At 45.9% G+C, this 12,437-nt stretch overlaps 1 protein-coding gene across 4 annotated transcripts in view; it reads right to left on the reverse strand.

Moving 5' to 3' along the window:
• Positions 1-225: 225 nt before the first annotated feature.
• Positions 226-12,437, reverse strand: part of C5H10orf143 (chromosome 5 C10orf143 homolog) — a 35,451-nt gene continuing 23,239 nt past the window's right edge. The window contains exons 4-6 of one of the 4 annotated variants that reach the window (XR_003302838.2): positions 6,802-6,888; positions 3,527-3,710; positions 226-2,455 (exon numbers count right to left, since the gene is read on the reverse strand). Coding sequence is in view for 2 of the 4 variants with exons in the window: in XM_026411087.2 (XP_026266872.1) it covers positions 3,681-3,710; positions 6,802-6,888 (117 nt within the window). In the remaining 2 variants the exon portion in view is untranslated. Of the gene's footprint in view, positions 3,711-6,801; positions 6,889-12,437 lie in introns of all 4 variants that reach the window. The other 3 variants (XR_003302837.2, XM_026411087.2, XM_026411088.2) reach the window with 3 other exon arrangements.

A 12,437-nucleotide genomic window follows, 5' to 3' on the forward strand; every position in this document is an offset into this window, starting at 1 on the left:
CTTCTAGCAATTCTACTTCTGAAAGGCTTTTATGAATATGATTATAAAACTTACACAATGTGGGTAAGAAGGTTTATAAAGCAGTTTTTGTACTAATAGGTCAACAGATACATCATACAACCTAAAGAGGACTGGGTAAATAAACCATTTCCATTCAACGGAATACTATGTAACCATTTTAAATAATATTTATTGACATAAACTATGCTCATGACCCTAACAGTAAAGTCTATTTGTGGGAATATATGTTAGATGAAAAATGTGTGAGGATGCACCTTAAGATGTTAACTGTTATGGTTCAGATGGGAGGTGTCCCACAAAAGCTCATGTGAGACAGTTCAGGAATTTTCAGAGATGAAATGATGATGAGCTGTGACCCAGTCAGCAGACAGAGCCACTGATGTGGATTAACTGGGGGTGACTGCGGCAGGCGGGGTGGGGGAGAAGGAGGTCACTGGGGCGTGCCTTTGGAGTTCACACTCTGTCCCTGAGAGCTATCTCCACCTCCCAGCTGTCAGGCCTTCCGCTGTGATATTCTGCCCCACTTTGGGCCCAGAACCACGGACGGGGTTAGTGGATCTGGTCTGCACCTCAAGACATGAGCCCTCTCCTCCCCTACATTGCTCTTCTCTGACTTTTGGTCACTGTGACATGAAAGCTGACTAAAACAGCAATGTTAGTTATTTTTCTTAATGAGGTTACAGGAGACTTATTTTTCCTTTTCACTTATCTATAACTTAAACTTTTTCTTTAATAAGTATGGATTTCGGGTACAATGTTTAATGTTTATAAACAAATATGGAAATAAACTTTTAAAAGGAGGCGAGATATTTCAAATGATGTTAATAGGTCTGTCTTTATTAACTTGGCAGGCATTCAAATTTTCTGAAATGATTTTTGTTTTATAATTTGTTGGTTTAGAAGCAGCTATAAACATATTTTGTGGAATTATTAAAAGTATACTTTGGTATTTTCAGCCCCTCCACAAACAAAACAATAGTGACAGATTAGAAAGAACAAATTGAAAATTGATCTAATGGAATACAAACAAAAATGCCTATCTGTTTCCTCAGGGTGTGAGAAAAGGTCTTTTTCTTTTCTTGTCTTTTAACAAGAAAACAGAGAGGAAGTGCTTTAAAGGGATAATCAGATTTCATGCTTGTCATGGGCAGCGTCAAAGCCTAATTTAGCAAAACCCATGCAAGTTCTGCCTGTGAGCCAACCTGCTTTGGTACCTGGGGTGTTGCCAAGTCAGTGTGGCCAGGAGAAGGGTCCAGGGTGAGGACCTGCCCTGCCCGCAGGGTGCAGCCTCGTCACCCAGCACCCAGCCTATGGCAACTGGGCAGCCATGCGCTGCCAGGGAGAGACGGCCAGGTGACAGCCTACTCAAAGGTGGGACTTTCCTACTCAAAGGTGAAACCTTCTGCCACCTTTTAAGATGACTTTTGCATATGGTGGTGTGGGAAGGGTTCGGGACATAGCAGCACTTAAGAACCAAAACAGAAGTCCATATTGGGAGGGCCTGTGCCAGGAGGCCCGTGGTGGCCGTCAGGGAACAGTATGCTGCTTTCCTTTCTGTATTTTCTCTGTTTGTCCACAAGGGCAGGGGTTATTTGTATGAGGGTGAGAAGGCACTTGAACAGGCATCCACCCAGGCCTCACACCTTTTTGGCTGTGGGGCCTTAAAGAGAGAAGCCGATTAGGGAGCAGATGCTGAGCCTGTGGCTAGGGTGACTCTGGAACTGGTAAGGTGGGTCAGAGGCCAGGGGCCTCTGTGACAACCAAGCAGGTAGAGGTGGGCTGGGGGTCGTGCTGCCAGACTGTCAAGCTGCCAGCTTGAGGACAGCATGGCCAACGGGGATCCTGCTGCGAGACAGGCCAGAGTCGGAGGGTTCCGAGGGGGCTCCAGTGAAGGGAAGAGGGGTGGCAAGACTGGGGTTTCAGAGCATTCTATCTGTGACCTGACCTGCACTGAAAATGCAGACAAAATACAGACGTCACAGCCTTCACTGGCTGTCACAGCTCCTCTGTGCAGGGCTCTCTATCACCTGAGACATGCAGGCGCTCTAGTAAACTGGCAGGCCCCCACTTCTGGCTGGCCTCCTTGCCCGCTCTGGTCATTCCATGCTGCTGCACCTTGCAGGACCTTGGGCCCTGTCAGAGGGAAGGCTGCTTTGCATCTGGAGGGCTGTGCAGCAGGGAGCAGCCAGCCCTTTGACTGTGCTCTCATCTTCAACGCCCAGGACAAATCCTGCGGCTTCCACCCGCACCACACAGATTGGAGAAATCACACAAGCCCTATGTGTGACCCTGGTCTGCAGATTCTGGCATGGGGGTATCTTCCATGGGGCAGGATGATGCCCAGGGGCTGTTTCATCCATTCATATCAACAGCCAAGGTGATTTCTGTGAGGCTGCATTTGCCAAAATACACAGCCATGGATACAGGGGCATCTCTGTAAGATTGCGGGAAAAGGAAGAGTTTACACACAAAAATAATGTGTTTCCCCCTGCCCCATAAACACCAAGGTATGTATCTCATTTTGAAAAGACAACAAACTACAACTCTTTGAAAGCATTTTGCTTAAAGCACAGATCCTAACACCTTTTCCTGCTCTGGCAAGGAGCTATGGTTGTGTGGGCATGGGCTGGTGTTCTCCAAGCTGCTCTCGGCCCTGGCACCCTACTCAGGGTTAATGGCACTGTGTCCTGTGATTCTGGATAATCCAACTGCAAGTGGCACTGCCCTGGTGTCCCCCACTGCTGTATCTTCCCCTGGTCCTCTTGGCACCACTGAACTCCCCCCAGGACTGCACAGCACGTCATTTATGGACTGGGCTCTTCCAAATGTCAGTGCTGAGGACGTCCCTGGCAGGGAGCATGGCCTGTGGAATAAAGTGATAGAAACATGGAGTGTACCAGGGACTCGGGCTCTCCTCCCGCTTTAGAAGGTTTATAAGAACTTGAGATCAATTCTCTAATCCAGTGATTTCTTTAGGAACTTGTCTATCATGCGAACAGGCCATCTTGGGAAGCTTTTAAACCCGGAGAAAATAACACTAGTCTCCACAGTTCGATGATACATCGAAAACCCAAGAGAAAATAAGCAATTTCCATTTTAATATGGAGTGGGTCCTGTCCCTGTTAACTTCAATTGTAGAATTACATAGAACAGATTGGATACTAGCATTTAATAAAATCCACTTCAAGATTATAGAGCATTTTAAATATAAAAAATAAGTCTTTTAATTAAAAAGAGTATGTGAGTAGCCCTGGATACATCTACAAAACAATCCCAAAGTATAAAAGCAAAGGCAACATCTGGATATGATTCCCTGAGCCACAGGGCTCCCAAACCTCACAGGGGGGTTGATACAGAACTTTTTTTAACTTTTAAATAATGCAACTGATTTCCCTCTCCAGCAAGACACGTTTGAAAGGCAGCTATAGTGAGTCATAACGACTTAGGGGCCTTCTAGAAGTCACGCAGGCTCTGTAGGCTCTTGTGCAGAGGACGCAGGGATTACCTGAACGAGAGGGCAAACAATCCCCCAGCAGAGAGCGCCAGGCTGCTGTTTGAACAGGTGGGCGCCCAAACCCATCTGCAAGGGATTTACATTTGCTGTCACACAGAGGATTCAGAGCCAAAATTGGAATCTTCCCTTTTCCAGTTTGCATCTTCTAACGGTTCTCAGTGTGGTTAAAATGCCCCTGCAAAGATAAAAGAGCACATTGTGCAAATTAAGCGACCTTGGCCAGATCCACACACTTTGGCTCTATGTTCACTGACACAATGCACTAACCCTGGTAAACAATGCCTTAACTTCTGTGGTGACTATATATTTATAGATGTATTAATAGATATACATCGCAATTAAGATATTTAGAGCACTTCCAATAATGACTGGCACATGCAATGTTCTCAATAAATATCACACCCCAGTTCTCCTACAGAGTGAAAATGAAAAATCATTTATCTAATCATAAAATAAATTTTAAAAAATGATGTTGCCTTAAATGATGGATCAGGATTCAAGACCAGAGAAGCAGAGCATGCTCCTTACCAGGGACATCTGGAAGGGGCCCAAATGCACAGCCACCCTGTCAGGCCCCGCTCTCCCCCTCTGCAGCAGGCCTCCCACCTCTGTACCTTCTCCCACAGGAATAACTGGGAAACCAGATGGCTGGGATGAGCTGGCCAGAGGCTGACCGGCTGCACAGGGAGAGGACTCGCCAGCAGCCAGCAATCTCTGTTACACTTGGCTGATACGTCAGCACATAGCAGTGTGGCTCCTGGCCCATAGGCAGAGGCAGGCTGGGCATCCCGCCTGCAAGGACTGCCCCAGAATGGTAATGAGCTCCCTGGGCTGGCTGAGGCCCAGGAGGCTGGGACAGGTCAGGTGGTGAGGGGCAAATCAGGCCAGTCCACAATGGCACCCATTTCCCAAAAGGCAGGTGTTGCCCTGAGCCCCAGGGGCCCGACAGGAGACTCAGGCCTTGCCTGGGAGACTCACAGGTGGCAGCATACCACTGCACACTGAGGGCTCATTTGGGCAACCAGAACAAAGAGCCAGGGAAGGACGCTCAGGAGTCCACCTGACTGGGGTGAGGAGGGCTTCACACAGGAGAGGTGTCTCGGATGGGCCATGACAGAGCAAGAGGATCTTACACGGCCAGAGGGCCTCCCAGGCAGCAAGAACAGCATGAGGTCAGAACATTCCAGAACTGGAGAAGCCCTTACAGTGACAAGGGCCAGCAGTGCTAGCACATGATGGGGACAGGACCCGTCATGATGTGCTGAGGCCGTGGCGCACGCATCCCGAGGAGCACGGGTGCTGCACCAATGCCAGGCCAACTCCCACGCCACTCTCACGTCACCAAGGACCTTCGGAGACAAGCTTCTTCCCTGCAGTTCTCCAGTCATTCACAGACCTGTGGCATCGCCCTGAGTGGGCAGAGAACACAACACTTCCTGGACTTCTCCACCAGAGGCTCCTCAGCCACAAGGCCCTCAGGGCTCTGAGGATGGGGAGAGGAGGCTGGGAAGTCACACGCAGTGCACAAGAGGGGAGTGGCAGGAGCCCAGTGCTTTCCTACAGAAGAGCGGGGTCAGGGCCGGGGACGAGGGATGATGCTTTTCACTTAATTTCATCCTCATCACTACCAGGGCTCAAAAAACCATTTTAAAAGGTATTCATTGAGACCTGTCACTCTGGCCCCCGCCCCTGCCTCTTCCTGTCCAAGGAGGAGGACATTTGGAAGACACGCTGGAGGCAGAACGGATGAGACTTGGGGACCAAGACAGCCGCATCCACGTGAGGCCTGATACCTACAGAACCTTTAGCAATCGTTCGTCTAATCTCCCCCGTCTCTGTGGCCTCTTCCCTCTGCTTCACACATGCAGTGTGCTCCTGTCTCTCCAGCCTGGGGCCCACAGGGACACCTCCAGGCAGCCTGATGTCCCTGATGGATGTGGCTGGTGCCATGTGGTCTGCAGTCCTGGGGTGCTGGGGCTCCCAGGCGACACACACCAGCCACCAGAGGCACATCTGATGATGCTTGTCTGAGCACAGGGTCCAGGGAACTGCAGGCTCACTCTGCCTGGAGTGGACACTCACACCAGAGCACAGCACCTTGCCCTGGCTGGCTGGCCTTCCGCAGGGATCTGACAGCAGCAACAGGAAACATCGCTTTTGGTAAAATGCAATTCCAATGTTTTACCACCGAGCAGGAGAGAAAGGCGCTTTGGGAAGGAGTTTTCATCTGCTTCTGATGTGGGGATGAAAGGGCTCAGGTCTGGCTGCTAGCAGCCATGTTCCCTGCACAGCCCACCCTCTCTGCTTCCTCAGGGCAAACTTGTGCAGCCTCAAGGTCTCCTTCCTGCTCTGTGGCAATCTCACTGGGTGCTCTCCACAATTAACACCCCTTTCAAAGTTCCCACTTTGTGTTCTAGAGACTTGCCTTCGTGGGCTCCCCATCCCCAAGGGGCCTGCAGAGCAAGCAGGGCCAAGAGGAGCTCACCTTACCCCAGATGGCACTGTCCCATGAGGCACCCATCCCGAGACCCCATCCATGGCAAGTTCAGTCACACTGTGACCTGTGCACACTGGGAAGAGAGGCTTTGCCACATACCATTTTGCCTGTTTGCTAAGGCCATTTTTCATTAATACGCAGAATACTGGCTTTGGGGTTTCCACCTATCCCTGAATAACTATCAATGTGATAAAACAGCAGCATTTATTTGTGAGTTAAAACTGTCCATGATTCCTGCCATTGCCTGAGGAATCATTTCTTTCTTTAATAGCAGATTCGTCTTTACTGCCACAAAACAGGTCTTTCCTCAAAGGCTTGGACGACTTCAAAGGCTACAAAGAAATCTTGGACTTCTAAGATAACCATCCTTATTTTGCTGGCATGAGCCTTTGTATAATGAAATATCTTTATCATACCCCTATCTGTCCATGCTAAGTCAGCATGCATTATGCACCTGTCCCATCTTCCTCCCTTCCTTCTTGGAGGGAGTCGCTGCTCTAAGACAGCACGCATGCATCCTTCTGTATAAGGAAGTAGATGTATGTGAGAGCAGAATCACTGCAAAGGGATTAGCCACAAGAGACCATGTAGGCCTAGATCACAGGGAGAAAAGGAGCAAGCAGTCACCAGATCTGGAAGGAGAATGTGTTATGGATTGCTGGCCCCTTGACAGAAACAGTGACATTGGCTGTGGCACACATCAAGTACCCTGCCCTCCCTCTCCAGTCTGCTGCTGCCTTCCCCTAGAGTCCCCAGTGGCTGAACTCACAGACAAGTCAGAGAGCCCAGCTATCCCACTGATATGGACCAAACAGCCTGGCTCTGAGTAGAAGGCAGAGAACAATGGAAAATGGATCTGGAGAGGAAAACAAAATAGAAATCTCAGTCGTTGAACAGACAGGACAGATTTTAAATTGGCTACTCTAAGTATGTTCAAAGGACTAAAGGAAACCACAATTAAGAATTAAAGGAAAGCAGAACAACAATGTCTCACAAAATAGAGAAGAAGTATCAATAAAGAGACAGAAGTCTCTCTCTCTCTCTCTCTCTCTCTCTCTCTCTCTCTCTCACACACACACACACACACACACACACACGGACACACCAGAAATTCTAGAGTTGAGATATATAATAACTGGGATAAAAAACTTACCAAAGAGAACTTAAGCAGGCAGAAGAAAGAGCCAGTGAACTTGAAGTCAAATAAAATTATCTAGTTTGAGAAACAAAGAAAAAAGAGGGGGCTGGGGTTGTGGCTCAGTGGTAGAGCGCTTGCCTGGCATGTGTGAGGCCCTCTGGGTTCACTCCTCAGCACCACATAAAAATAAATAAGATTAAGGTATTGGGTCTACCTTATTTTATTTAAAAATAAGTTTTATTAAAAATAAATAAACTTTATTAAAACACTAAAAAAATTAAAAAAGTGAAAAAAAAATGAAGAGAGCCTCAGAGTGATGGAGTGCCGTAAAGTGTGCCAACATGTACACAAACAGGGGCCTCGGAGGGAAGAGAGGGGACGGTGCAAAATGATATTTGAATAATGGCTCCAAATTTACCAACTTCATTGAAATGTTTATTTATATATTCATATCAATGAATTGTAACTAACTTGGGCTGAGATTATGGCTCAGCAGTAGAGCGCTCGCCTAGCACAGGCGGGACCTGGGTTCGATCCTCAGCACCACATGAAAATAAAGGCATTGTGTCCATCTACACTTTAAAAATAAATATTAAAAAATAAAATAAAAATAAATAAAATAAAAACTGATGTGTGTTTTAAAAAATGAATTGTAACTAGAATAAACCAAAAGGCATTCATAATTAGACATATCATAATAAAATTATCAAAAATCAAAGAATCTTGAAAGCAGAAAGGGAGAAACAACATATCACATACAAGTGATCCTCAATAACATTAACAGCCAATTTCTCACCAGAAATCATGGAAGCCAGAGGCAATAAGATGACATAGTTCTGAAGCACTGAAAACCTGTCAGCCAAGAATTCTATACCCAACAAAACTATCCTTTAAAAATGAAACAGAATTAAGACATTCTTAGGCAAACAAAACCAGAAAACATACCACTAGTAAAATTGTAGAAATACTTAAGGGAGTCCATAAATGGACATTAGGTAGTAACTCATGTCCACTTGAAGAAATAATATGAATGAGATTTTTCTACTTGATAATCACCAGAGAATACGTTTTTGTATGTGCATCTTCTATTCAACAACCCTGCTGAATATATTAGTTCTAATAATTCATCTGTACATTTTCTTGGATATTTTATGTAGATAATCATATCATCTGGAAATAACAATTTAGATTTTTCCCCCTTATTTCTTTTTTCTTGTCTTATTGTGTTAGCTAGGAACCTTGGTATATAGAGCAGAAGTAATGACAACAAGCATCTTCTCTTTTTCTCTCCCAACAATGGCAATATTGCAATAAGTACCTTGTTCCTCAACCTTTACCAGGATAAACTCTTCTACTTATGGTTTGCTAAGCTGTTGTGTTGTTGTGTTGTAGCTGCCATTCTGACTGGAGTGAGATGAAATCTTCGAGTAGTTTTTATTTGCATTTCTCTAATTGCTAGAGATGTTGAACTTTTTTTTTTTTAATATTTGTTGATTGATTGTATATCTTCTTCTGAGAAGTATCTGCTCAGTTCCTTGACCCATTTGTTGATTGGGTTATTTGGGTTTTTTTTTTTTTTTTGGTGTTAAGATTTTGAGTTCTTTATATATCCTAGAGATTAGTGCTCTATCTGATGTGCATATGGTAAAAATTTGTTGCCAAATTGTAGGCTCTGTATTTAATTCATGGATTGTTTCTTTTGCTAAGAAGCTTTTTAGCTTGAATCCATTCCATTTATTGATTCTTGATATTAATTCTTGCACTATAGGAGTCTTATTAAGGAAGTTGGAGTCTAATCCCACATGATGGAGGTTAGGGCCTACTTTTTCTTCTAATAGATACAGTATCTCTGGTTTAATTCCTAGGTCCTTGATCCACTTTGAGTTGAGTTTTGTGCATGGTGAGAGATAGGGGTTTAATTTAATCTTGTTGCATATGGATTTCCAGTTTTCCCAGCATCACTTGTTAAAGAGGCTATCTTTTATCCAGTGTACGTTTTTAGCATCTTTGTCTAATATAAGATAACTGTGATTATGTGGGTTAGTCTCTGTGTCCTCTGTCCTGTACCATTGGTCTATGCATCTATTTTGGTGCCAACACCATGCTGTTTTTGTTACTATGGCTCTGTAGTATAGTTTAAGGTCTGGTATAGTGATGCCTCCTGCTTCACTCTTCTTGCTAAGGATTGCTTTAGCTATTCTGGGTGTCTTATTTTTCTAGATGAATTTTATGACTGCTTTTTCTATTTCTATGAGGAATGTCATTAGGATTTTGATTGAAATTGCATTAAATCTGTATAGTTTCTTTTGGTAGTATGGTCATTTTGAAAATATTAATTCTGCCTATCCAAGAACAAGGTAGATCTTTCCATTTTCTAAGGTCTTCTTTAATTTCTTTCTTTAGCGTTCTGTAGTTTTCGTTGTAGAGATCTTTCACCAAGTTGTTTCCCAAGTATTTTATTTTATTTGTGGCTATTGTAAATGGGGTAGTTTTCCTCACTTCCCTCTCGGAGGATTTGTCATTGATATACAGAAATGCCTTTGATTTATGGGTGTTGATTTTATATCCTGCTACTCTGCTGAATTTACTTACTAGTTCTAGAATTTTTCTTGTGAAATTTTTGAGTCTTCTAGGTATAGAATCACATCATCAGTAAATAGTGCTAATTGAATTCTTCTTTACCTCTCTATATCCCTTTAATTTCTTTCCTCTGTCTAATTGCTCTGGCCAGTGTTTCAAGAACTATGTTAAATAGAAGTGGTAAAAGAAGGCATCCTTTGTTCCAGTTTTTAGAGGGAATGCTTTCAATTTCTCTCCATTTAGAATGATGTTGGTCTGGGGCTTAGCATAGATAGCTTTTATGAAGTTGAGGTATGTTCCTATAATCCCTGGTTTTTCTAGTGTTTTGAATATGAAGGAGTGCTATAATAATACAGCTAATTTTTAAGTAGTTTTAGGATACCCAAAGTCCAGAGAAAATATTTAATGCCAGATCCTGTCAGAAGCAAGATCTAAAGATTTATCGGTGGTCTCTTCATACTTGCATAGCTTGGCCTCATTTTTGACAGAGTGACACAGCCGAACTCCTCCGTGGCCAGCTTTCTCTCTTAGTTTAAACAAATCAGCCTGGGTCTTCACCAAAGGCCTCTCATTTGCCTGGGAAGGAAGTCTGCTAAAATTCATGATGTGGCTGCTACTACTCTCAGTGATATGAGGTGGGCTGCAGGATTGCCAGTATGGACAAGTGACGCTGGCATGCTGGCTTGTGCAACCAGCAGCCAAGAGAGCCCAGCCCTGGCTGTCCTGTGGACCATGGGCTTGCCAGGCCACCACTTAGCCCCAAGGACCACATCCTTCTTATCTAACTGGCGGGTTAGACTGATGAACTCGTGGCACATGGCACAATTTGGTTCTTGTGCAACGATCAAGTGAAAGTCCTGCTGATCCCTCCATGACTGTTTTCTGCTCTAGGGACATACGAATAAAGGACTGCCAAGAATGAGTTATCACTGAAATAGACCCAAAGAGCAAACCACTGTGCACTGATCCTCCTCATCTATGTCAGAATGCTACAGCTCATCCCTGGCCTGATCCCAGACCTGATGCTCAGCCTGCTGCAGGAGGCATAGGCAGCGTTTCTGAGTAGCACGTGAGGAAGGGCAGCATCCAGAGGCTGGAGAGTTCCTGTTTGAGGGTGCTGTGCTGCAGTCTGGCTGGGCACAAAATAACCCAGCCGCCACACAGCATTGTAGGTTCAAAACAGGAACTCCTTTATTCTCCGCACTCCCTGGAAGCCACACACGCGGCCTTCCCCCAGGCCACACCACACACCAACCAGAAATCCTTCCTTAGGAAAATCCCTCCTCCGGCACTTCCCCAACCAATGGGAGCTCTCCGGGAATCCCCTGAGAACTCCAAAGTGGCAGGCTGAGGCGGACAGCAGGGGTCTAATATGCAACTGAATACACAGCTTAACATAACCATTATCATCTCAGTGGCTTGCTGGAGTCACCTCTCAATCACTCTGTTCTGGCAAAAATGCCATCTGACTCAGCTATGGCTCTCAGCAGTGGTGATTGTAGATGGTATAGATGTAGGAAGCCATCACCAGTAATTTACAGATATTTAAATGAAATAAACCCAAATATCTGAAGGTCACACAGTTGGAGGTACAAAGAAAGAAAGTGGCCATTCAGAATTAGAATGATCATCCTTTGGCACCTCCTGCTGACCCTACGGCAGAAAACTGAACCAATAATGGATTTGTCCAAACACCTCCCTTCCTTTCCCTCTAGGAGTCCTTCTATAGTGCCCTCCTTTCTGCACACAGGCACTCCACAACACACCACACACACGCATGTGCATGCCTCACCCCCCCACAAGCAGGTACACACACACACACACATACACACACACACACATACACACACACACACACACACAGTTGTCAGCAATGGATTTCAGTGTCAGATACTGAAAGTTAAAAGTACAGAGCCCTTAGTATTTGCACTTAAATGAGAAGGAAAAAGGAAAAAGCTCGCTAACATTCATAAATAGGCTGGGCAGAGGCAGGGAGGTCCACGATGCCTGGAAGCATCAGGTTTCGAGGTGCTGGCTTTTATATGATAATTCACGCCAGTATTATACCCCTAACCCAGATACAAGACAGTGAAGGAACCCAGGCAGAGCACAGGGTGGCCTGCTACAGCCTTGTCTACACGGCACGTAACTGGGCTAGGCTCCACCTGCACCTGCCCAATGCTGAGCTGCTGCACCAAGGACCTGAGCCCCGAGGAGGGATAACAAGGCCCACAGGCCCACAGATCTTCTTTACCCCAGGAGAATCAGCCAGTTCATTAGTGACTCGCCCAGGCAGGTACGGTTCGGTCTGAAAAGAGGAGCCCACCTAGATATTTCCAACAGAGGGAACTTAGCCCAGAACTAGATCCCACAAGTGCTGGAGCTGATGAGAAGCCACACGGGGAGGTGAGCCAACCAATGCTTCGCCACAAGAGGAGGGCCCCACGTCCTGGTGGAGGGGAGGAGAAGGGAGGAGGCAGTGGGACCACAGGGATCTGTGACCAGGCACCAGTAAGAGGGGACCACTGCAGTCCTCCCTACAGGAGCCAGGGTCCTGGAGGGAGGGCTGAGGGGACTAGGGAGAGGGAGAGGGAGAACTGCCAGGCTTCCCTGTCCTTCCCCAGGCACCAGTGTCCTGCCAGGGCCTCACAGGTCTGAATCAACCCAGAATTCAGAGGCTAGATGGT

Source organism: Urocitellus parryii, chromosome 5, assembly GCF_045843805.1.
Source record: "Urocitellus parryii isolate mUroPar1 chromosome 5, mUroPar1.hap1, whole genome shotgun sequence".
NCBI classification, from domain to species: domain Eukaryota; kingdom Metazoa; phylum Chordata; class Mammalia; order Rodentia; family Sciuridae; genus Urocitellus; species Urocitellus parryii.